Source organism: Stylophora pistillata, chromosome 6 (genome assembly GCF_964205215.1).
Source record: "Stylophora pistillata chromosome 6, jaStyPist1.2, whole genome shotgun sequence".
Classification (NCBI taxonomy): domain Eukaryota; kingdom Metazoa; phylum Cnidaria; class Anthozoa; order Scleractinia; family Pocilloporidae; genus Stylophora; species Stylophora pistillata.
This window is the reverse complement of record NC_142524.1, coordinates 23,967,158-23,993,899: the sequence shown is the minus strand read 5'-3', so window position 1 is coordinate 23,993,899 and position 26,742 is coordinate 23,967,158. Positions and strand designations below refer to the sequence as shown.

The following is a 26,742-nucleotide window of genomic DNA, read 5'->3' as shown; positions in this document are numbered from 1 at the left end:
CTTATTGCCATGGTAACAACGGCTGCTTGTTCGAGGCCTGGGGCCTCATTTTCATACAAAAACATCGCAAAAATAGTGTAAAATGTTTTTCTCTATCTCAAGCTAAATACAACATTACAGATTGGTACTTCTAGCATACATAGTGACATTATTTGTCTTTACTTTGCTGCATTCAATTTTCCCTGGGAGTGAATGTAAGCACACATGTAAAATCCACCACTCGCGCGAAAACTATCGCGAAGTGGAGATTTTGAACAACTCAGTATCCCCGCATTACAGCAAATGGAACAGGGATTTTATCACAGTCACTTTCCACAAATTAGCTTTTTTCAGGGAATTTTTTACATGCTTGAACAATACTTTGGCTTTGAGCCTTCAGATTTCTTTTTCTTGATAACAAAATGCATTTTTACAGAAAGTGCATACAAAATTACAAAAGTTCTTTTTTCGGTGTCGCATGGACTGAGGAGTACAGATTTGTTTCTGATGAACCAACGAGAACAATATTCTCAGTTATTAGCTTGATAATCTACACAGACTAACATCATTGGAAAAAATTATCCCATTCTTCTACCGGGTTAGCCAGCCACCTCAAGGGAAAATTAAAGAGACCTTTGACTTCCTGACGTGTAAATCACCGGAAGATTGCGTTATATTCATGTTTCTTTAAGCTTATAAAAGAAATCGTGATGAAATCGCTGTTCGTTTTCCTGAGGAGCCTGAAGCAATCCAGATTACATATCACCTTGGGGAATTTCATTCCAGTTACGAGTTGCGCTTTGCGTGTGGATGATGAGTAGTTTGGAAGATGGAATTATGACATTATGATTTCATTAAATCTTTTATTTCGAACTTTGTTTTGATTTTTTCTTGATCAAGACGTGGAAGGAGACATTGACTGACTCGATTGCACTGCGGCGGTGATAAGTCTCTCGTTAACCTATCTTATGTACATTTTCTGACAATTTCTAACAGTTTTTGGATGATTCAAAATATCTCAGTCCCTGTCACTCATAATTGACATCTGCTCGACGGAAGAGGCAATATATCGCACAAATTGCTGTTGTGGAAACTGGGTTTTACATGTAGTACTACCGCCAACAAGTTGCGATTTATACTCTCACCCTCAGTATTTTTTGATTGTTTTTACTTCAGAATGCGAGGAAATCTGCTGAAATGTCGAAAAATGTCCATATCTCGACTTCTTTGGAGCGACCTGATGGAAACTTCATGGAGAAATCCAGCGTCACGCCATCGGGATAACGTACTTGTTTATGACAAATGACCGGTGTTACGGATAGTTTCGTGTAGATCAGCCAGCTTTAACATGTTTCAAATGACAGGCAGGTATAACAGTGTATCGTCAGAGGATTTCAGATTGCTCAAATTCCCATGAAAGGAGGTACAGTACTCGGAATTTTGATGATATGCACACGATTTAAGACACATTTATGCCTTTTCTCCCTTATAAATTATATGCACAACCCAAATATGCTGCCTTGCCTGAGCTATGTTTACTGGGCAAAATTATATCCAATCAACAATTGGAGTAAATGGCTGTGGGCAAAATCCCATAGCCGCATTTATTTAAAATTACTGTTCAATCAACTTCTTGATAAAAAGTTTGGCCCAGTAAAGGTGAGGGCACTGAAAACGTCAAAAATACAATCTAACGATCTGAAAAAGGGGAGTGGCTGGGACAAGGGGAGGAGGAGGGATGAGAAAACACGTCTTTAACCACCATCAAGATGAAACGGAGTGACGCTCACATGGGCGCCTGGTCACTTGGCAAGCACAAGTATCCCAAAGGGTATTGGGTATAATCCAAATAAATGCCACCCCAAGTCCCAGGCCCCCCAAAGAAATAAAAAGTACACAATGGCGAGAAGAAGCATAAAAATTCTATTTGCAAGCAAATATTTCCTGTTTGTAGTTACGTCGAGTAGTCCTCCATGAAGGTTGATCCTTTTTTTTTTTTTTTAATATTAAAGCTAGAGGCGAAATTTCTCTTCGGGATATTTCTCAGAAGATAACATTCTTTCAAAGTCTTGCACTTTTCATTTGTCTGAAAGGTTTGTTGTTGAGAACATTAGATGTAAACACTGCCAATTTATGCTATATCTGATGAAAAGTAGAGGCCGGCCCGTAGAGATTTTTACATATTTGAAAACTAGAATATTATGACCAACTAAGTGCGTAGTTTCAGTTCCAGAATCGGTGTACTTTTGGAGAAATTTAGACAAACGTTTTCCCTGTTTTACCCTACAGCAAAAATGACCGAAACTGTACTGAGATAAATAATCTATTGGTGTGCTTACATTCACTCCCAGGGAAAATTGAATGCATCAAAGTAAAGACAAATAATGTCACTATGTATGATAGAAGTACCAATCCGTAGTGTTGTATTTAGCTTGAGATAGAGAAATAAACATTACACTTTTTTTGCGATGTTTTTGTATGAAAATGAGGCCCCAGGCCTCGAACAACCAGTCGTTGTTACCTTAGCAACAAGAGTATTGCAAAGGGCATTTTTGTGCATCCCCCCCTGAGTGCCTAACTGCATGCAAAATTTGAAGGGGGGTTGAAAATTTTCAAATTTTCCAAGATGTTTGATTCTTACAGAGACACGCTCTTAAGATATGAATTCTTGTACCTGACAGTACATTTGTTAGTAGATCAATATTTTGAAACGAAGAGAAAGATAGAAAATACAGGTGTTTTAAACTACAAATGAAAAAAAGGGGGTAATTTTCTAAAGAAAATGTTATGCTGCGTCAGAACGAAAGGCTAACTCACTTACCGTCAGCTTTAGATTTCTCTTTGCGGTGTACAATTTACATTTTCAACTCGTTGATCAGTTCAAATTATCGTTTTTCGGGACAAAAAAATCCAGATTCCCTTACAAGGATCCAGTTCGTTATTGAACAGAGTGACTCGTGACTGCTTTCAGAATCATCATAGTCGAAAGCGTCCCACGCGTTGAAAGATTTCAAGGAATGCTAGAATGGGAGAGTCTGAGGTTTGAGTAGTAGCGAGGACTCTTATGCTGGCAGCAACAAGTCAGATCATAAGTCAGTGCAAAGAATCAAGTCAGCCCGCTTTCATCAATACAAACCAACTAAAAATTAAAAACACTAACGAAGTAACAAAACATAAATGAAATTAGGGAGGGAAAACAAAGGGAAAACCAGGGGGGAGGGGGGGGGAGGTCATTTGGATCGTTGACCGTTAACCAAACGTAAACACTTTGACGCGTTCACTCAAGGAACTGATGACACCACTCATTCTAAGTCTGATGAAATCGAAATTACAGACCTGGTTTATTCTACAGGGAGAAAAATATAAACTTCGCGCCACACTCATGACTTGATACTTCCCACCCAACTCCCTCCTCCCTAGAATGTCTATTTCACATACAAACCAACATGTAAATATTTCTTTCTCTATCGCCCGCATCTTTCTCGATGCTCAGTATGTCATGGTAGAATGATAACATTTACAATATTCTCATAATGACGTAAATTGTCCATTTGACATCGTTGCTAAATAATTTCTCATTTTCAGTAAAATGAAACAGCACGTAAAACCAATATGACAGAATAATGCAAAACTTATAATCATTTAAGTAAATTCCTTTCTACTTTCGAGTCCTTTATCAGTTGCTTAAGTTCGAATGTCTCATGCAAGAGCTGAACAATTCTCCTACTAGATTTCACCTCATACAATTAATGAAAACCTATGAAATATGTGGCCAGAAACAGTGTTGAACATCTTTTTATGTACTCTGCAGATAGTCCAATAACAACAAATGCAACTTTACATCATCACTGCATGCGTAAACTCTCTTTGTTTTGTTAAAATTGGTTTTCACTAGCGAAAAAATCGAAGTCGCAGTAGTAAGGACACCTCCGACCTAGTGAAAACTGAAAATCGGAGTCGTAAGCGGTGTCAAAAGCTCGACGGAATTGGAGTAGGAAGAATCAGAAAGGTTTCATTTTTTCCGATTCCGCTTATGACTACGATGCTCCTGATCCAGAGAAAACTAGATCAGAGTCGCAAGCAGAAGTGGAAAGATTTGCCAATCACATTGCCAGTTCTCAACCCTTTCCAGTAGTCTTCTGCTTGCGACTCCGACACTATAGTTTTCATTGCATCGTAAGCGACTGAGTCGTGAACGGTATCGATATTTTTCTTCCGATTCCGTCGGTTTGATTTTCACTTGATCGTAACGTTCAGCACATCTGCGGATTACGACTCTGACTCCGTCAAAAGTGAAAACAAGCTTTAAGAATATTGCAACGCCACGCAGTTCAGCTACCGCTTGGGAACTGAACAATACTTCTGCCCACTTCGTGCCTTAACGCCGTAAACATCGAAAGGAAACGACGTTCATACCTAACCCTTTCACTTCCAGACGTGATTGATGCGTAAATTCTCATCGAAATTTTCAAACTATCTAGCACAGGCAATCAGAATACGTAAGACTAATATATCACCAAAAGAGTGTATTCTTGATTTAAATCTTGATTTAACGGAAACAGATGGCAGTCAGTTAACTACTAATCGCATCTTGGACGTGAAAGGGTTACCCTGGACTGGTTAATAACTTACAAATATCCCGAAAAGAAATTCAAGAAAAGATCAATCAAGAATAAAAAGTCAAGAGAAATTTTTCTAGAAAATCTTTCCGTTTTTCTCTCTTTCCTTCCTCTTCTTTCTCTTCTCTCTTGGAGAGTTTTGCGATAAATATTCTAAGTATGCAGCTATAGAAAGGGGAGAACCGCTCTTGTAAGGAGAATGCGATCATCGATGACGGAAAAATTTCCAAGGATAATACTTGTGCATGAAAACGTCAATTAATGAAAATTTTCTCGAACATTTGCCACTCTCTGTTAGTTTTCTCTAGAGGATTCAACTGATCTCAGAGATTTGGAGATCTTTCACAATAAAAAATCACTAACTCACTCCTTGAAGGCGAACCTAGGAGGGGGGGGGGGGGGGTTAAAATTGGCTGCTCAAACGCAAATGTGCATTATGTTGCCAAAGGCAGTAACAATTATTGTAGGGCATTACAACTAATTTGGCTACGATTTTTTAACTAAACGTTTCCCTCACCAACTTTTAAAATTATGTCATACACATTTATATCTTCTGTCGACATGACTATTCATTTCCTCCTGATCTGTGCCGTAATAATATCATATAGTCACAACGAATTTCTTCGATCGCTTTTTGAAAACTCCTTCGACTAAGTTTAATAGTTGCAATCGACTTTTAGCCCAGTTGCCATGGTAAGCCAAAGGTTTCCACCCTTCGCATTTCGGAGTTTCCATTTGTCGACATCAAATATACCAAATTTAACGAAAAAGTATTTCCAAGCGTAATGATAATCATCTCCGTAACATACATGTAATAGAAAGAAATGGGTGAGTTGTAGGGCCCAAGTTCGGGGAAGATTCAAGCCATGAAGACAACGAAAACGACGAAGAAGATAATGAGAACACAGAATATTTTGATGATCAACCACCTGTTGGAGGTGACTGACTGAAAATACTTCAACAGTTCACCATGAGCCGCTTCAACATTTAGCTCTGTTGCTTCAACATTAGCATCAATCCTGAAAGAAGATAATAGATCAACAGAATTACAGTAAGAAGGCGCAGACAAACTGAGGTGACTTTCAAAGGGAGAAGAGAAGTCACGTTGGCTGCGGTTAAAAAGAGCGTTCCCCCTATAGCAATTTGCGTACTTAAAGTCACGCGACCATACCGTTGACGAGGGAGCAAATGGTCGCGGTGCTACATAGAAGGACACTGACGAAACCAACAAGGTTTTCAATTTTGACCGAGTCGGGCGACAAAGAGCGAGATTCTGGGACAGTTTACGAAATTCATAAATAAGACGATTTGTATGCTGGAATGCAACGCAAGAATCTTTTTTTTTTGGAAACAACTTGTTTTAGTTTTCGAGATCGCACCTTCGCTTGTGCAGATCCGCATCAGTGGATACTCGCCTGTACACTTTTTATCATTGGGGCATTTGGAGACAGAACACTAGAATGCCAGAACGGCACTTGGAGACAAATCGATAGCAAACTTTTTTTTTTTCATGCTTTGATCCTTAGCCTCATGAAAGGTGTCATAATATATCAATAAACTTCCCAACCTTTCAATCTGCTCCTCCTGTTCTTTAACCATGTGAGCAAGCTCTTGAAATATGCTTCCAAGTTCGACAATCGTTGATTCGATGTTCTCCATTGCGTTCGCCCGACTTTTTATGTACTCATCCTGCCAGAAAATTAGGGAAAAAAAAAAACTGAGCCTCATAATTCTTTACAATATCTTAACCAATGCGATTCGTGTCCAATAATGCAAGGAACAGAGGATGTAGCGAAATTTATAAGATGTCGCGACGAGTATTGGCGAAAGGCTATGTTCGTTTTCGCCATGGGTTTTGGCGAACGTACACGCGTTCACCATGCACGAAAGCTTATTCACTCTTTCGCCGATGGTTTTGGCGAAAGTTTCAATGGCCTTTGCCTATGCATTTTGGCGAAAGATTTTGCACACTTCCGCCATGGGCATTGACAAAACCTTTTTCCTTCTTTCGCCTAAGGTTTTTGGCGAAATCAGTCGCAAACTTAAGTTATGAGTCTTAGCGAAAGCTGTTGTGCCGAACAATGTTTCCATGGGTTTTGTCCCAAGCCAGCACTGGCTCGCCATTTTGCACTACGTCCAGAAACATACGCAGTAACTAAGATAGTAGCTTTGACGAAACTTCGTCGAACCGAGTGAATGTTCATAGATTTGAAGATTTTGGCAAATTTTGGTCAAATTCGTCAAAGCGAAATCAGCTTGGCGGATTTGACGATTTTGACGAATTTTAGTCAAATTCGGCAAAGCGAAATCAGCTTGGTGGATTTGACAATTTAGACGAATTTTAGTCAGTTTCGTAAAAGCGAAATCAGCTTAGCGGAACTGATAATTTTGACGACTTCTCGCGTGACAAAACTATGCAAATTATCTCAGCACAGACGACCCTGACCCTGTTGGCGAATTTGACGATTCTCATGCAAATTACATAGTCAGATAATTTGGTTCTATCAACTAAGCTGAAATTGTAAATTGGCCACCGTAACGAATAAAAAAGCTGACGTTTCGAGCGTTAGCCCTTCGTCAGAGCGAATGGAAGAATTGTGGGTTGTATGTGGGTTTATATGCAGAAATCAGATACGGGCCTAACATGTTGGCGAATTTGACGATTCTGGCGATTTTTAAGCAAATTGCATCATCACAGACGGCCAAACATGTTGGCGAATCTGACGATTTTGGCAATTTTTAAGCAAATTATATCATTCGAGAAGGGCCTAACTTGTTGCAAATTACATCATAAGAAACGCAATTTCAGTCAGATCACATCTATTCACTAGACTAGTAAAATTTCAAAAACCTTGGCGAAATTTCGTCAGAACAGTCACCACTCAAATTCGTCAACTTTTCGGGGCCCTTCTAGCCAGCTCATATCTAATCACTAATTCAATTTCGTCAAAACCTTGGCGAAATTTCGTCAGAATAGTCACCTCCGCCAAATTCGTCAAATGATTTTGTCCACAGCCTTAGCGGAATTTCGTCAAAAACGTCACTTAAACAACATTTCCAAAGATTGTTAAATTCCGTCAAAATCGTCCACAAAATTTCGTCAATTCTCCATTTTCGTTATTGCAGGCATTTCTGGACAAGGAACGCCAAAGTAATAAACTTAATAAACTCAAACTAGCTGGACCCCAATCGTTAAATTCGTCAAACGCAAGGGATTTAATCGTTTTGGCAAATTTCACAAATGTGAAAATTTTCGTCACATCCATCGAATTGCGAAATTTAGGTCATTCTCTTTTCCTTTTTCTTTAGACAATAACTCGTCCCCCAATTTCCCCCCCCCCCCCCCCTCATTTAAAGATAAACGTTTGACGAATTCATTAAAACTGTGAAACCATAAAAGTTGTTCCAAAACAGAGCATCACAGAGAATCATTCCACCATGGTCAGCTTACACTGTGAGAGAGAAAGACAACTTCTTACTGGTAAATGTGAAATTCTGCGACCCACTTGTAAGAGGCATCTAGCATCCAAAGTGGTCTCATTCCCCCACCCCCCACACATTTGAATAAATCGTATAACATTCCGGTAATCGTTTCTGACCTGTTGTTCAACGAGCTGCATTTGGCTCATATCATTGGACATGAGGGGTGCGCAATCCATGTGGTCCATATCTATGGCCACTGCTGAGTCACCACCTTGTCCCATGCCCCTTGCTGCGTTGGATCTCTGCAGCACAGAGCCTGATAATGAAGGAGGTAAGCTGTCTACTGCAGCACCTTGGGAGAACTGCTCTCTCCTCTCCTTCTGCTGTTTTAGATTCTAGATGCATTAAAGGTAAAAAATGTTAACTAATTATCCATCAAGCAAGTGATAAAAAAAAAAACACTTATGAGTGTCTCGAGCTGAGTTTCGAGGGTCTCGATTCTCGACTCGAACGTCTCGAAACTCGACTGGAGTGTAATATTATTGGAAGAAGCAGGACGAGACAAATATAAATGTCAACAAAACGACAGGTATTTTTAATCAAGATGACGGATCTCTCTCCATGTGCTAGTCACGTGACATACGTACACATAATACACAGGGATACCATACTATACCTCCCCTTAAAGCTTTTACAGTAATCAAACAAACAATTATAAACGACATATCACACAGTATAAGGGTCTACTGTAAACAAAAGCAATGTTCAAATGTTCAACGTTTCCTGAATAAGTCTTTGCCGCGGATTCACTGCTCTCCCTGAGCACGTAATCTGCACTTTCGGGGTGTCTGATTCAGCTTTGTAGCAGCTCTCAGTAGGCTAGGTCGCAGCTGTGGTCAGGTCTTTGCTGGCGGGCACTTGATTATTTTTCTCAGTATTTCTGTCTTCGCTCCGACGAAGGGCTAACGCTCGAAACGTCAGCATTTGTAATCGTTACGGTGGCCAATTTACCATTTCAACTTTGTTGAAACATCCAAATTATTTCGTTGCCCCCACCGACGCAGCCCCAAACAGTTTCTTTAGAAACTATCAGCCTTTATTCATTTCTGTCTCAACGTTGGCTTCTGGTTGGGTGTCGGGTGTCTTCGCACAGGTATCTGCTGAAACTAGGGCTGCCCTGTTCCTTCGAAACTGTGTTCCCTTGTCTGTTTCAACGATGTAGGATCGTGGTGACGAGGATGCCGCGAGGACTCTTCCCATTCGATCTTGATCGCGAATCCAAACTTTCTCTCCGCTCTGAAATTCTGGTAGGTCTTTTGCCTTGTATCTGCGGTCATGGTTGCTTTTCTGGTGGCTGCGGTAAAGTTCCTCTTTTGCATCTAGTTTTGCCAGGTCTTTCAGTCGTAGGTTTGGTTGTAAATTGTCAGGGAAGGTTGGTAACTGGGTGCAGAGTTGGCGGTTAATCAGAAGTGCGCATGGCGCCAGGCCATTGTGAAGAGGTGCTGTTCGGTATGCTAGAAGACCGAGATAGGGATCATCGTTCTTTTTCAGGATATCCTTGACAGTACGTACCGCTCTTTCTACTTCGCCATTTCCTCTTGCGTACGTTGGCGAGCTAGTAATATGAGTGAACCAGTAGTTACTTGCAAACAGTTGGAAGGACTTACTTGCAAACTGTGGGCCGTTATCGGACACCAGTAAGTCTGCAATTCCGTGAGTTGAAAATATTTCTTTCAGGGCTTTGATTATTGGCTCGGGCTTTGATTATTGACTCGGACAATTCACTTGGAAGTGCTTTAACTTCAGTCAACCTTGAGTAGTAGTCGTCTACGATAAGATGTTTCTTTCCTATTAGATCGAAGAGATCAGCGGCTAGTCTTTCCCATGGCCTGGATGGGAATGACGACGGCATCAGGGGCTCCTTGGGCACTGGTCTGTTCTTAGCGCATGTAAAACATTTCGTCATCATGTCTGTTATCGCTGTAGTAATCGCCGGCCACCACACAGACATCTTGCCTCGTACTTTCTTTTTAGTTATCCCAAGGTGTCCTTGATTTAAGAGGTCAAGTATCTCCAGCCTCATTCCTGCTGGAATTATAATACGGTCATCATAATAGTAGAATCTTGCCTATCCCAGTGTGGACGGAGTATGGTAGAATTTGGAATGTAAGCCGGCCATCCTTTTAGGCAGTACTTCTTGATCATCCTGCATACTTCATCCTGGTCTTGAGCTTCCCTGATACCTTGCAGCCGCTTATGCGTTGCCGGAAGCCCTGCTACGATCTGTTGTGTGAAGCTTTCCACTTCCTCCACAAGATCTATGTTCTCATTTACATTCTTCTTGATAGGAGCGCGTGACAACGTGTCAGCGGTAATTTGTTCCTTGCCGGGTACATATACGACGTCGAGTTCGTACTTCATGAGACGCATTCTCAATGTTAAGATGCGTGGTGGCATTTTGGAGAGATCAGTTGAAGTGAAAAGGGGTACTAACGGCTTGTGGTCGGTCTCCACTGTAAACTTCATTCCGAGTACGTAGTCGGAAAACTTGTCACAAGCCCATGTCACGGCCAGGGCCTCTTTCTCAATAACTGCGTACCTTTTCTCAGTTTCTGAGAGGGATCTAGATGCATAGTACACCGGCTTCCTAGTACCGTCCTCTTGGATCTGTAGAAGAATAGCCCCAAGTCCAAAGTTAGAGGCATCGCTTGAGATGACTGTCGGGCGACTTGGGTCGTAGCGGGCAAGGTTTGTTGTAGATATCAGTTCATTCTCGATTCCTTCAAATGACTGCTGTTGGGCTTTATCCAATTTCCACACGCTCTCTTTCCTTAGGAGTTGTCGTAGTGGTTCGTTGAGATTGGCCAGGTTTGGTATAAACTTTGCCATTTGATTGACGATTCCCATGAAGCGTTGGAGGTCGTTGACTTTCTGTGGTACTGGGAAATTGCGTATAGCTTCAGTTTTGGCCGGGTCTGGACGGATGCCTTGTTCGTCGATAATATGTCCCAGGAATTTTACAGAACGCTTAGTAAAACTCACATTTCTCGTTGAGCGTCACTCCGGCTTCCTGTAGCCGCTTAAGGACAGTTCTCAGTCGTTCATCATGCTCCACTTGTGTTGTCGCGTGTACGAGGGTGTCATCAATATGGCATACGACTCCCTTGAGGTCCCCCAGGATACTAGTCATGGTGCGCTGGAAGACTTCCGGTGCTGAGGTGATCGTAAAGGGAAGACGATTAAAACAGGAACGGCCGTATGGCGTGATGAAGGTTGTAAGTAGGCGGGACTCCCCGTCAAGAGGGAGTTGCCAAAACCCGCTGTTAGCGTCGAGTTTGCTAAAGACTCTACTTTTACTCAGCTTTGCTTGGCTTTCATCTCCAGAATACATTGGATGGACCTCCCTCTTAACACTTTTGTTGAGTTGGACTAGGTTCACGCAGATGCGAACTTTTCCGTTTGGCTTGAGGACTGGGACTATTCCCGGAGCACCATTCGGTCGGCTCTGTTCCTCGTCGATATTTAGGGTTTAAGAATATCATCTGCACATTCACCCATAGCGTAGAGTAGGGTTCCGACTTGCTCATGTTTGGTTTATGTTTGAGGCCAGATGCAATCCGATATCTTTCGAAAAGACGAAACCATTTCGAGCAAAGTTCAGCTTGTTGTGGTGAATTTGCTCCGCTGAATTTTTCCGGAGGAGGAAGATTATTCGCCGTTTGAGCTTGAAGTGGAATTAGTCTAGGACTAGAATCTTCTGTATCAGGCATTATGTACGGCTAACACCGCTGCCACCATGTAATATTATAGCAAGAAGCAGGACGAGACAAATATAAATGTCAACAGAAAGACAGGTCTTTTTTAATCAAGATGGCGGATCTCTCTCCATATGCTAGTCACGTGACATACGTACCCATAATACACAGGGATACCATACTACAAGGAGCTTCGAGGTTATCGAGGATCGAGGCTCGAGGGACCTACTTTTGGGCGGTACTGTAAGCTAGATTACTTTTACTTTTACATCATTATAATGAAACAATAAAATCTCTTAATTAGGTGTGGTAGAAAAAAGGTACACGGAGAAGGGAGAGTTCCTGTACATATACAAATCAGATTCTAGAATTAAAGGTCAATGGCGTTCCATGCAGGTAGAGTAGCGGGACATACACAGTAATGTTTTTTTTTTTTTTTTTTTTTTAATATCAATATTCAATCTAGAAGACCCAAATGCACAGATCACCTGCATCTTCGCCTAGACATATATACTTAAATTCAGATATACTGTAAAATATAAAACCAGTTATCATGGCAAAAAATGTTTTCCTATCAGTAATCAACCTTTCCAATGTTTCTAGATTAAACAGAAAAACAAAAAACCCCTCTGTGAAAAGTGCAACCATGATGGGGATTTTACTCTGTTACATGTGAATATATACATGCAAAAGGTATATTCACTGTGCAAGTGAAGATATCACGTCTTCAAAACAAAAAAATTTTGGTAGTTCATTGATGCCATATAATAATGCTTAAAGCTAACCTGGTTTTATCAGGCTAAATGTGAACCAAAGTGAACCTTCCAAGCTACAAGAGCATCCAAGGTTAATTCAGATTAAATACCCCAGGCATGCTTAGACAAAATTTAGTCTTTGAGAACCGTTTATGAGAGAGCTCCGCATCGCAACTCTTTGTAATAAACAAACAACAGAAATTCATGCTCTTTACCTCAGTTCTTACTTCCAGGACACCTTTGAAGTCCTTTGACATCCTGGCTAGTTTTGACTGTGATAATGATAAAACAAACGTTTTTATAACATCAGATAGAAAAATAGGTTTATTGTAAAACATTTCCTCCAACCTCGATAAAAAAGAGAAAAAAATTGTTTAACAATAATTTCTACATCACTGAGCATGTAAGTTACATTGTACTGTAAATGTAACCTTTTAGTCACCAAATGTCAACCAGATCTTCTGGCCTGTTTTTCGCGAAGGAAAAAAAAAAAAAAATCTGGCACAAATGCTAACATACGGTGAAATTCATTGTTGGAGCCAGAGATAAGTGAAAAAAAATTAATGTTAGAGGGCTACATGGAACTCTGGGAGTGAGGCCTTTCCGTCTCACTTCCAGAGTTCATCACATTGCACTAGCATCAATATTTTTGTGCAAAGGACTTTGCTAAAAAGGAAGGACTGTTTATGGCATACACTAGAACTTGCAATTGTGTTTGTGTTAATTACTGTACAATTGATTTTGCTGTTATTTAAAGGAGGGTTAAATAGCTTTCAGTAAGTTAGATGTCTTTTAAGTTTGGCTTTTTTCTGAAGGAACTTACAGCCAAGGGTTGGTAAACAGGGAATGCAGCATGCCTTGCATACACTCAGACACCTATCTCGAATGTTTACTATTTGGCTGAATAGTATTTTGCACAGCACATACCTGCAATGATAGTACTACTGTACTTGAGTGGGTCTGCAGATGCCTCCCCTGTGTACTAGCCTTAGACCTCACCAGCTGTAAGAAAACAATTCACAAGAGCACCGTCAGTTTGTCTCTAGCCACTTTGCTACTTTGAAATGTTCAAAAAAAAAAAAAATTCACAAAATATATGTAGTCACATAATTTCTCTGTTAAATGGTAAGAAACACCTTGAATGTAAATGTAAATGTACAGAATGTAAAGAGAAAAATGTTTTCCACTTAACATTAGTTACTGGATTTGGTTCGATGAAATTTTGTACGTATAATATATTCCAGCAGAAATCGTGCACCTTATGTCACAATTAATATGAATCAGTTGGTACAAGATCAGTACCAGTAAAGAGCTACACACTAACTTTTCAACTTACTAGCCATGTGGTTAGTGACATCTTAGACATTACAACAATTTCAGTTTGTTTGCTAGCCAAACTGGCCAGTGGAAATCGAAAATTACAAGCCAAAACTGAATTTCTACTAGTCTTTGGCTAGTTGGCTACCGTTAGTGTTGAGCCCTGTGTTAACAAGTGAAATCTGGCATCCAGTAATTTGTCAGGGTAGACATTTCAGTTGTCTGATCTTACATTCACTGTATAATGCAGTGATCTATTTATCTATGAATCTAACCTCTTGCAATTGAGCAATCTGCTTGTTTAAACTGTTAATATCCTGTTTTATTATGTATGTCAGTTCTTGGATTTCCATGGGTCTGTCATCAAACAATGATTTCTTCTTGGCCACTGGCAAAGATTGGAAGATACAAGAAAAAAAGAAGAAAAAAGTATGAGATACCATACCTCGCATGTATGATTTTCACTCATATATTTCCTTTTATCATGTACATCTGTTCCATAATACATTGTGAATCACGGATGACATCACAAAGCAGTACATGAACAAATAGAAGTCATCTGTGAGGACAGATCAAAGGCTCTGTGGGCCAACTCATGAATTGGATAAGCAAATGTAATTTATGTGGTCAATAGAAATGGGTGTTTGATTTCCATACTAGGGTATGAATCGTTAGACTGGTAAATGAGCATTGTGAGGAATATGATGTCAAACTAAATTAGGCCTCAAAGACAGAAAATATGGCCTGATTAGGATTTAGTGCAAGACAATCACTGTTCTAGATTTAACTGTAAAGGTTTGTGGAATGAAAGTTCAAAAGGGTGCTGTTTTGTTTATCATAAAACTATTGTTCCAATATTGAGCTCAGTATTTACTTGCGATGCAAGCATAGGGACAGGCATGTAAAAGCTTATGCGCTGGATGGAACGCATGGACATAAGGATAAGCATATATGCATATGATTATCAAAACATTGCCTTTTTTTATGCTTAAATACTGCCTAGTTCAGACTTGGTTGGCATAAGCGTAAGCAAAAGACTTTCAGGCAATCAGCAAGCACTATACTGCTTATACCAACCATGTCCCTATTTAACATAACATCAACTGAGCGCTTGTGCTCATGTTTATGTTGCAGCTGTGCCCACCTGTGCATTAGCTTGTTATGTTTATGCCTATGCTTGTGTTGCATCTGAGTACCGCGCTTGAAGCCTGTCTCGCACTTCTGAGATAATTATTAGCACGAGGATGAAAACAAGTACAAGAATGTTCACACCACTCTAAAGTTTATGTTTTTGGAATTCTTACTGTAAGTCAGTGGATACTCAAAACAAGGATTTTTTCCTCATTTTGAGAGTCAATTCCTTAAAATGTAAGGATTAAGATTTCTGCTTTTAAGAATTTTATACTCTCCAATGAAAGTTCCTCAGTTTAAGAATACCAACATTAAAAATAAGATTTACATTCCTTGTTTTAAGAATTATGACTTTGAATTCTCATTTTGAGGGTATTTCCACTATTGAATAAATATCTCAAATCCTTGCTTTTAGCAAGTTTTCATTCTATGTAGAGAGGTTCATCTTCCAACTAGATTTATGATAAATGCTTGCCAAAATTTCAGAAATATCTGTGGAACTGTGCTTGTCAAATTCCCAAGGAAATATAACTATAAATATAATTTGAAAAACTTTTTTGCATTATTTTTTCTTTCAACACACTCAATATCTGTGATTCATGAAACAAGACCACACTTTTGAGTGTTCCTAGTTTACCCTAAATATAAAGCATTAGGAATACCCTTGCTGCATGTTATTCACAAAAATTTTTAATTTCAAATGACAATCAAAGTGGTTGTCAAAATAAATCATAAATTTATAACTTCCAAAAGAATAAGCATGGAATATAAACTGCTACCATTTGTAATTTTTTACTTACAATCATGTGATTATCATACAAAAAATTACTGAACCAGAGTAAAGAATATCAAACTAAATATAAACCACTAGTTGACAGAATTATAGTCATACACCAGCTAGGATATTCATCCTTGTAAAGGGATTGTTGTTGTTATTGTCAACTTATTATTGTTTTAATCTTCAATATGATTCAAAAGAAAAGTTGCTGTATAAATTTCTTGAAGAACATGTACTAGGTGTAAAGCTTCTATGACGAACATTTAGGTACAGGCAAATCTGTAACAAGATTTTTGACAAAGAGAAAGAGTAATCTTTAGTATGATTCAAAGGAAAGGCTACTATACCTATTCCTTGATGAGTTTGTGTTTGTCAGGAAGATGCTATATACAGTTTATTTTAGTATTGGTAAATCTGCATGAAGATTTTTATTGAATAGTTAAAATTTTAGCATATTAAGTTAACATGTAGCTGTGCCATTTCTTGAAGAATTGGTGTTAGGTATAACGCCATGTCACTTTGCTGTTCATTTGATCTACATGAAATGAGGTGAGGTGTAACTTAAGTCTTGCTTCAAAATAAAACTTGCTGCTGTGCAGGTATCTTAAGTTCAAAATAACGTAAAACATTTTAAAGAAAGCACAATTTGGTTTTATTATGTCAGATTAAAAGTTGTTGTTGAGTTTGTAGTATGGCCTGGCTAACCTGTGTTAAATGCACAAAATGTTGATAGAAAGAACCACTTCCTGGAGTTACTCATTTTGAAAAAAATAGGTCTTACTATGAGAAACTTCAGTCACCTTAAAGTAAGGACTCTGCTATCAGTTTTAGGCAGTATTTGTCAATCACTGTCAGTGCATATTCCTTGTTTTGAGAACTGATACACTCATTTTGAGTGATATCAATCCCAATCTTTAGAACTTCCTGTTCCATACTCCAGGATGCATTTTTAAGAAAAAAATCGTTAATTCAAGGTATCTGAAAACATACAAACTTAACAGTGCACTAATAACATACGCATACACAGTGCACAGTGCAAAATACACCATTGAAGAAACAGCATATTGATTGATTGAACTTATGCTTGAGTTTCTTTCAATGCAGTTCCCACTTGTGAATCACTTTCCAACGTCAATACAGCTCCAGGAATACCAAACAAGCCTCAAACAAGTCACTTTACGAGCAGTTGGCCGTGAGCGATTCTTTGATATCGGACTATTGGCGAGCAGCGACGCGAGTCGTTTGAGCCCGCGGTTGAAATTACCAAAAGATCATTGTTTTAAATGTAAAATTTATAATTACATAAAGTTTCACAAGAACTTTTCAAGGAGCTTCACTGGCCTTATGGTAAAAAGCAGGCAGTAGATGACAATCTCAGGGTAGCGACGTAGGTGGTTCAAATCCGCCGTCTTCGAATAAATTTTGCGTTCCTTTCTTTGTTTTCTTTGTTTCTATTTCGGACACAATAATCACTTTCCTGGATATTTACATTTAAAAATAGAAGTACATGTATTGACGCCATAAATGAAATATACGCTGCAAGACATAAAAGTGTATTCGGAGACTGAGCAAACTTTAATTAATTCACAAATGAAAAATGTATACTTTTTTACTCTTTCAAGATTATCATTGGCTTCTTTTTCACCCCCAACACTATTCTTAGCAACAAAGGTCGCCATTTCCTTTGTTTATCACTCGCCAAAAACTATCAAATGCGTTCAAAAGCCTAAAATAGAAAAAAAGTTTACAGGAATCGACTAATCGAGCGAGCAAGTGAGCGAGCGCCATTCATCAGATCATACCTACAACTCGCTCTTGTGCATGCTCGCAATTCACGAGTTAAAAAGTGGCATGCATGCTGCCTGCAAGTGTGTAATTGATTGTGGGATGCTTAATCACCAAACGCTGATGTCTTTGGCAATGTACAGGACTGCTATAAGTATTATTGAACAGACACTCTACAACATGAAATCTATTAATTTTGGTTTATATACTGTAGTAAAGATTGAAGCAAAATAAATGTTGTCACTGGTGACATTAACTCTGAGTCTGTCCTCCTCTAATAACAATGTCTGTGTTGATCACACAAACTCATCATCATGTTGCAACATGTACAACATGACAACTGTTACTACAAGGAAATTGTTCACTATAAGTTGATCGAGTCACATCACCAGGTTTTCAATGGCTACAGCTGCATTATAAAGGATACAGAGGAGCTTGATGAGTGACCTTCCTGAAAAAACTATTTACCATTCTATTCAAAGCACAACCACCATAACCTTTATATCGATGGAAAGGTAATGAAAATTAATGAACTATTTAGCAGAAATTATTTAGTTTTAGCAACTCTAATATTAAACTGAATGGGACAGGACCTGCCAAAATGGATGATGTTTTTTTTGAGAAAATTGATTGCATATCAAATCTGACTGCATGAATGATATTTAATTTAAAATAATTATTAATAGTTAAATGTGAATGTTTACAGCTTTCACAATTTCAAAATAAGTAGGATGTGCAAGCATGTTCTGCATGTCACTGGACTGAAATAAACTAAAATTCTAGTAATGGCAAAGGTTTTTCTTTTAACTTACAGATGGCAAGCTTTTCCAGTTTAGCAAAAGTATTGCTGATATCCTTTCCAATGTGCCTAAATATAAATAAGGAGTGTAAATGTACTAGAAAATTTCAAGAATTATAAAATGATGGAAGGGTGCTCCAGACACCATAGTGCACTACAATCCGGCAGACATAGACCACTTTCATAGATGGCTGCCGTATAAATATTCTTTTACAATGAATATATGAAGTTCATATAATTTGAACTGCCGTTGTAGTTAGTTACATATGATGCACGATCCTCACAGTAGAGAGCGCTATTTATGCAATAGCGAAAATCAGACCTGAAAAATATCAGGCCTGATTTTCGCTATTGCATAAATAGCGCTCTCTACTGCGAGGATCGTGCATCATACATAAATATTCTTTTGTTTAAATTTAAATTAGCCCTTTTGGCCTCCCTTGAGATAATGTATTCTTTTGAATTTTGTACTGGAGAACGAGGCCAGTAGGGCTAATTCAAATTTAAACAAAAGAATATTAATCCGGCAGCCATTTATGAAAGTGGTCTATGTGTTAAGCAGTCAACTACAGGGAATGGCGGGGTGACCACTAAACCCTTGAGATCCCAAGATCTGATTATGAATTCTCCCTTCTAGCTGCTATACATTTCCTTATAAATGAGTCACAAGAATTTTGCACTAGATCAAGATAACAATTTCTACCTGCTAACTTTGTGTATTCTCACTGCATTTTGCTAGATATTAACTTGCATGTTAATCCCTTCTGGGAGTTAAATGGTTAATAAAGGTTCCACAGGAGTGGTATTTTGTGCTTCTCACTTTTAAGTACATGTAAACTTTACAAAGGGGTCCTGATAAGTAATGAAGGAAAGTATAAAGGAACACAGACCTACTGTCACATTCTACAGGTATATACAGGCAAGGAAACAGATATGGGAACAACACTGAATTTCTATCAACTACATAAAGTGTACACTATAGCAAAGTCCAAACAGTTCATCTCCACACTGTGTTAACTGAACATTGCATTTTTCCATTTTTTTGTCTTTTCTATTTTTCTATCATGATAGCAATACTCCAATCACGTATGTACAGTATATACCCTATTTCCTTGAATAAGTGTCCATGCTCCCTTGAATAAACCCTAACCTACATGAACAGTTGTAGGCCATAATATTAAACAGGCATCCCTCTTGATCAATTGGCCCCCCTTCCCTCACTATCTTATTAAATAATAGGGATACGAAGAAAACTTGCTTCTATTGCCACTTTATTTATAAGCTTTTAAGCTTCAATTACAGGGGAATCAGTGCATATTAGAAATTTCTAAATAAAAGGCTCCCCTTTGATTATTTGCCCTCCTTCCAATAAGCATCCCTCCCTTAACCCATTCACTCCCAAGATCTCATTTAGTAACTCTCCCTACTCTCTGTGATACAATTCTTATGATGTTCCTGTGGAGAACTTGGTATCTGATCAACTAACTAATAATCCACTAGTTGATATTTTTCTTTATTCTCATCACTTGTCTTCTTGATGTTGTATTTAATTTAGCATTGTAAGGAAAACTTCTATTTGGGTCACTCATGGAAGTGAAAGGGTTAAGCTAAAAATATTTAACAAATGCCCAAGTGCATAATGAATCACACAGGAAATCCCATACAATAAATAATGGAGAAAAAAAAAATAAAGAAAGCAGCCTGACAGTTTGAGAATAGCAAATTTCTGGACACTTACTGAAAGTGGTGTCACTCCCCTTTCATTCAGATGGATTTACATATTTTTGTATCCAGTCATTTCATACCCACAGTCATTATGTACCCAAATTCAGTCGAATATGCTTAATTTGAGTTGTTTTATACCTGAAACCCAAGTCGATTTGTACCCATTCCAATAAAATTAATATTCACTTGAAACCTCACATGTGACCCATGTACATACAGGTATGTCAACTGTTGTGTATAACAGGTTAGTAGGGTCAAGCAAGTAAAATTATGTTGTGCATATTTGTGACCATAACAAAAACACTAAATTATTGCTTAGCACAAGGTAGGTATAATATTTTTACTGGAATAGTCTGTTGTTTAAAACAGTGACTTTCTTACAAATAATAGCTAGTGTAAGTACCATTCCCCCATCTTGTTTTTAACTGATAATCAGATTGTTTTTTCTTGTTTTAATTAGTCATTTATTCCATTAAATTTCTTACTCTAAACCTTCTTAGCATGAAAAACATACTTAACTGGTATGGGTACAAAATGACTCAGCTGACTAGGCATGAAATTACCTTGGTGGGTGCAAAATGAATGGGTACTGTGGGTATGAAACAACTGGTGACCTTATACTTACTCCCATATTTGATGGCACCCAAAATGACACAAAGAAAAGAAACTCTGCAAACAAAAACACAACTACAGTATTCTCTTACTTAGCAATGAAAAAGAATTCACTCTTCTGGAGTCCATTTTGGCGCTGGTGGTCGTGCCTGTTACCAGCAAAATTATTTCCCTGCAAAACATGATAAAGTCACATATTATTCACAGTATTACTTGATAGGATAAAAATTTTTTTCTAGCTTATAGCAGCAAGGTAATGGAAGACCATAAACTTCTATTGAAGTTTCACACGTGCAAACCAAACCAAAATATATGATTTAATGTGGGCCTAACCTTTTTCAGTCAAAGGCACAATAATACAGGGTATCACAGCTGTTATTTCTCTGGGCTGTGCACCTCAGGCCTTACACTTTACCCTTTAACTCCCAGAAGTGATTAACATGTAACTTCTCCCTATGATATACATACATAATCCATCAAACAGGTAATGAGAATACTCAAACTTATCAGATACAAGTTCTTATCTTGATCTATAACACCAAATTCTTGTCACTAATTTCCAAGTAAACCTATGGCAGCTAGAAGGGACAATTAACAATGAGATCTTGGGTCTTAGAGGGTTAAGGGTGGATTTGTCCATCACTGAGCCACTGGCTTTGGAGCAGGCTATAGATCATAAGTGACGATGGTCGTAACTCCTGTGGGTTGACGGGCCACTGGCCTCCTTTGGGCTAAAACCAGGATAGAGCTAGGCATTTCAAATCTGGATATAGTTTACACTTTCATTTAGTCGTTCGTGAATGTAATGATTTATATAAGATTTTATGGCGTATCGTTGGCCTCTACATGCAAAAAACTTCAACGTGTATAATATCTAGATTGCTTTCTTTTCTCGATATCAAACTATAAGCAGATACTGTAAGCTGTAAGTTTAATTCACCTCGGAGTAAAAATAGGACCGTTACTTAAAACTGAGCCATGGCCGATCGACAAGAAAACTCGTTCCCCAAAAATCTCCCAGTTAATGGACGTTAAACGAAATAATCCCTTTTTCCTAAAGAATTCATGGCTCTTACAAAATGACTTTATAGACTAGTTTATACATTTTAAAGGGAATACTAACATCCGGCCGAACTGTCGCGTACCTCCCAAAAACTACTCCAAATACCGGCAAATTTTATGACTATACCTGTCTTGATTGAAGTGATTTTACGGCGGAGATAAACTCCGATGTTCTGTCTCTACATGTTGTCATATCCACAGCTGTTGAACTAAAGTTGCTTTCGCTTAAAAATTCCACTCGAGTTTTATCGTTGTCTTCACCGCTCGATCGTGTTCGGCGGCGTCTAGTGATCATGGGTAAACTACATCGGCGAAAATTTATCCCTCGTTCCTTCCCTGACACCGTCCCATTTGTTGAATCATAAGTATAAGTAATCCTTTACCTTCAGCTAGTACCAATTAATGTTTTATACAATTCAAAGACGGCAAAGATGTAGCAAATTTGCGAGAAAAATGTTTCGACACTTGAAAACAGAAACCGAAGTAAATGATGACGTAGAGGTTACGGGATTGCCGCTAAAAGTCATCATCGCGGGCTCTAGGTCGAAGTACAAGGAAACAACAACTTTCAGCCGGACTCATCCATTTTCGGTTAAAAAGATGCACATCTTGTGATTTCGGCGAGAGGCAAAGGCAATATTATGATTGCTGTAAGCCATAAAAATCCTTTTCCACCTCTCTATGTCGCACAAGCCAATCAATTTGTAGTGTGATGGAGGTAAATCGAAAGAACTTCGTAGAAACACTGCCTACAGTCTTCGTTGGATACTCACCTGGGTCAAGTTACGAGAAAATGATGACTTGGCCAACTTTAATTCCCTTCAACTCCACTACTCCAGCTATAATTGTGCCTGGGCTTTCAAAAACAGCGTACCTTGCTCTGACGATCGTTTTTACGACGCTGTACGCTTTGTTATTTTTGATGATAGTAGTGCAACTGTGCCTAATCCTGTACTTCAAGCATCGCCGATTATCGTATCAAAGTGTGTTCTTGTTTATCTACCTGTTTTGGGCTGCACTTAGAACTACGTTGTTTTCATTTTATTTCAAAAATACCACACAAACAAAACAGTTTAGTCTTTTTATACGGTGGCTTTTGTACGCATTTCCAATCTACTTACAGTTTCTTACTCTGTCGCTGCTGACATTGTATTTGGCAAAGGTAAGCAATTAATATAAAGTAAAAGACACAACGGTAACAGAACTTTTTTCATCCCTCATTAATTTTTCATATTTTAGATTGCAGAAACTCATAATCATTGGATTACTAGCTAGTCTCCGTACAGTTTTAGTCGAAAAAAAATGAATTCTTTAAGAGAACAGAACTTAATCGTCCAAGTCATGCTTACGGCAGTGTCACTTCCGCCTTGTGTCGGTTTCTTGAAATCAGACGTCACAAAGTAGAACTAAGTACAAGTAAGGTTAATCATATCCATGTACAAGCGATTGTGGGATTCTTGCAGCGAGCTGGAATTAAAAAAAAAAAATTGCAGAAAACAAGTCAGACTTAAACGGGTTTGAATCTCATGCTACCGGCTGATGCAATAGTTGGTTGCTACTAATTACCAACTGAGCTTATATGAGGGCACATGTTAGGAGTGGGCCAATGCTTACTACATCAAGGAACCCACTTGTAAGCAGAGATAGATTACAATTAACATACCTAGGAGCACTGTGTCTTGTGTTTTGAAAAGAGACTTTGCATAGCTAGATGGATCTTACCATGTTGCTGGAATCTATTTCTCCGTCCAGGCCGTAATGCATGTGTGTCCAGTAACACTAACCTAATTACAGTGACAGGTACAATCTTAGGCTTTTCTAAAAGGGTAATTTGGAAAGATGAACCTCACCATGTTGAAATCTACAGAATATCTGTATAATCTCAAGGTTATTTCATGTGTGGTTAGCAATTAACTCCTAGTCCAAATTTGAATGAATTTCATTCATTCATTGACATTCATTTTATTTGCCATTACCAGAAAAAAAATTAACCGAATACAAAATACATCAAAGATAAAAAGAACTGTTCTAACCAAATTAACTTCAAAATCAAAGGAACTGAAGAGGTAACACGAGGAGTCAATAATCTTTCAGTTTAGATAAAGGTGTTAACTTTAAACATAGAAAATGAATGTAATTAACTTAGGGAAATTTCAGTTTATGAAACTCACATTAATTGTAGTAACTGTCTTCCCCTTACAAAGTAGTTTTCTAATTTATTGAACAGTTGCAGGGCAGTATGGAATCTACTTGTTAAAATAATTGGTAGTAAGTAGAGTAGTCAACCAGATTGCAGTATTTGTGAATAATTTTAGAACTTTACTAGGTTTATGCTTGGTTATGTCTCATTGACTATTTTATTTTAAGATATAAGTATTAGTTCCCCCATTATATACGTATGCATGAAAATGTGGTAGAAGTATTGAAAGCTTGAACAAAGCTTTGTTATTAGCTAGCTGTAAATGACCATCCTCTACCAGTTCCCCTAATAGTTGTTTGGTGATACATGTAATATTTACAGTTATTGCACATTGCTCTGTTAGTTATTTTGATCAGAATAATTAAGAGCAGGAGAGAAAATTGGATAAACCACTTTAAAGCAAAAATTTCACAGTTCACTGGGCTTAATTACATATCTTCACCTGTCAGGTTACGAAAATGAAATATATCTTATTAACCAAGCACGAGGGCCGTACTGGGAGAATATTGGCCTGAGGTCTTGACAGTATGGACCGAGCACAGCGAGGTCCGTACAAAAAAAGACCGTGGGCCGATATTCTTCCAGTACGGTCCCGACCTAGCTTGGTTAATAAGTTATTTCTTATACGACTGAAGTTCAAAGGGACACAGGTGCAGTAGCATTCGGGACCATTCAGGACAGTGCCTGGTCTTATACTGAGAGAATATTGACCGGCAATAGAGCATTTTGATTGGTTGATTTTAGTTATTGGCCTTCTGACTGCCTCAGTCGTGTAATAAAAACACTTAATCCCCCATCACTTAAAAGCCCCTTTTATCCCCTAAATAGACTCTTTCACTCCTAGATCACATTAGTAATCCTCTTTTCTCTCTTTGCCATTATTCTTATGATGTTAGTTAGGACAATTTAGTGTTGGATCAACTAATAATCCCCCGATTTACATTTTTTCTCTATTAATTCTTGTCACTTTTTTTACTTGATATACTGAGGAGAAATTCTGTCTCGGTCACTGATGGCAGTTAAAGTGTTAATCTTCAAAGTTGTTCTTTTCTCTTTAGGTTGTTTTGAGAACCAGAAAAACCACTCTTGAGCCCTTAAAGTTCAGGTAAATAGATAAAAGTTCTTAATTAAACCAAATTGAACTCAAAATCGTGTTGTTACTCAATATTAAAAATTTACATGAAAAAAGCTTCACAGAAAGCCAGGAGAAACAAAATTTTGATAGTGTGCTATTTGTAATTTAGTTTAGTTTATTTTTGGTAGCTTCGCCAACAGGCAAGGACACTGCAACAGCTTGTGCAAATTACTGCGGGCCCAGTAAACCCACCCATCCCACCCCAGGGGAGGACATCCACCACACAGTAATCTCGTATGTGGGAAATTAACGTCTCCTACCCCTAAACCTGCAAGAGATGGGGGGGGGGGGGCTACGGTTTATTCGTCCTTATCTGAGAAGACTAGAATATCTATCCATTTCTTGATAATTATAGATGAAAGGTAGCAAATTCTCCTTAGTTATTTTAAGACCATGAGTATTGGTCCAGTCGGGGCACGAACCCTCAACCTCCGGCACAACACAATCCGGCACTCTAACCAATTGAGCTAACTGTGTTACAACTTTGCATTCATGTTACATGAAGAAATGCACTCATTTTCGGCCAATCAGATGGATATTTTTTTCATATGTATTATTAACACATTTATAGTCTTATTAACACATTAATCATCTTTGTCATCTTGATATATGCACCTTGTGTTCTTGCCAACAGGAAGTACAACAAACTGTATCTTCTTGGTTCATTTGCTGCAGTGAATATAGTTTTCTTGGCTCTCAACATCACGAGCTCTGTTGTGTGTCATGAACAAGATGCTCATGACAAACTAGTTGTGCTGAGGGTCATTGTAAATGGACTTCTTTTTGTTGTTGTTGGTTTTGTTCTCTGCTTTTGCATTATTAAGGTATGTTTACTTTTTTCAGGCTGCTAGATAAATATAAGCAATGGGTCAGAAGAATTGGTTTGAACAAAGTCAACTAAAGCAAAAATGTCAAACCATTGCTGCCCCTGATGCACTGTGACCTTTGGCACGCAAAAACTGAAACTACAATCTGTTTAAGTGCTTTGACCACAAAAGAAATCACGTGGCTGAACTGCATGTTAACCTTAGGCAACCAATTTGTATCTCTCATTGAGTAATGTATAGTATTGAAAAAGGTCATGTTTCAAAAGTTGTTATTATTGATCAAGGTATACATTTAGCATTTGGGGTCAATCATGTTTTGAGTAGTTAAGGTTTCTCCTGAAAACTAGGCCTTGGGAGCCAGAAAAAGTGTCCTTTTCCACTGAATAGAGGTGCCCCTCTAATAGAGGTAATGGATACTAAGATAAGAAGAACATTTTTCTGGGACAACACTTTGTTTCTCTTCATTAGTGGTGTCCCAAAGGAGAGGTTCCACTGTATTTTAAGTTGTCTTCTCAGTTAATAATTTGATGGTAAAAGTAATGTTTGGGAATTCTAAATGAAGATTGATGTTTGTGGCTCAAATTAGTTTGTGTAAAATGTGTGATTGACTAACTGCCTCCCCGCTACCTACTTGATTGGCTGATGTTCTGACTTCTGACCCATTGAATCACTCACCAGCATTCTTACTTTTTCCCCACCTTTTTGCAGATTACAAGAGCACCAGCCGTCAATGTATTACTGGAGGGTCAGGTACTTCGTGTACTATGAATATTTTAATTAATGATAATTACATTGTTGTTTTTATTTTTGTCCAGTCTTTATGTATTTGTTACTAAAAAT

At 38.3% G+C, this 26,742-nt stretch overlaps 2 protein-coding genes across 2 annotated transcripts in view; one reads left to right on the top strand and one right to left on the bottom strand.

Annotated features, from left to right (window-relative positions):
- Positions 1-3,281: 3,281 nt before the first annotated feature.
- LOC111329811 (syntaxin-5) lies at positions 3,282-22,241 on the bottom strand. The gene is made up of 9 exons (XM_088725335.1): positions 21,868-22,241; positions 20,771-20,850; positions 18,355-18,410; positions 14,124-14,236; positions 13,459-13,533; positions 12,747-12,803; positions 8,198-8,416; positions 6,166-6,287; positions 3,282-5,617 (listed from the first exon to the last, which is right to left on the bottom strand). Exons 1-9 carry the CDS (start codon positions 22,033-22,035, stop codon positions 5,458-5,460), a joined length of 1,050 nt encoding a protein of 349 aa, XP_088581461.1. The 5' UTR covers positions 22,036-22,241; the 3' UTR covers positions 3,282-5,457.
- Positions 22,242-22,272: 31 nt separating this feature from the next.
- LOC111329821 (integral membrane protein GPR137B) overlaps positions 22,273-26,742 on the top strand; it is an 8,337-nt gene continuing 3,867 nt past the window's right edge. Inside the window, exons 1-4 of the mRNA XM_088725265.1 lie at positions 22,273-22,902; positions 24,999-25,045; positions 25,710-25,899; positions 26,611-26,652. Of these exons, the coding sequence (XP_088581391.1) occupies positions 22,453-22,902; positions 24,999-25,045; positions 25,710-25,899; positions 26,611-26,652 (729 nt within the window). The 5' untranslated portion in view covers positions 22,273-22,452. The remainder of the gene's footprint in view (positions 22,903-24,998; positions 25,046-25,709; positions 25,900-26,610; positions 26,653-26,742) is intronic.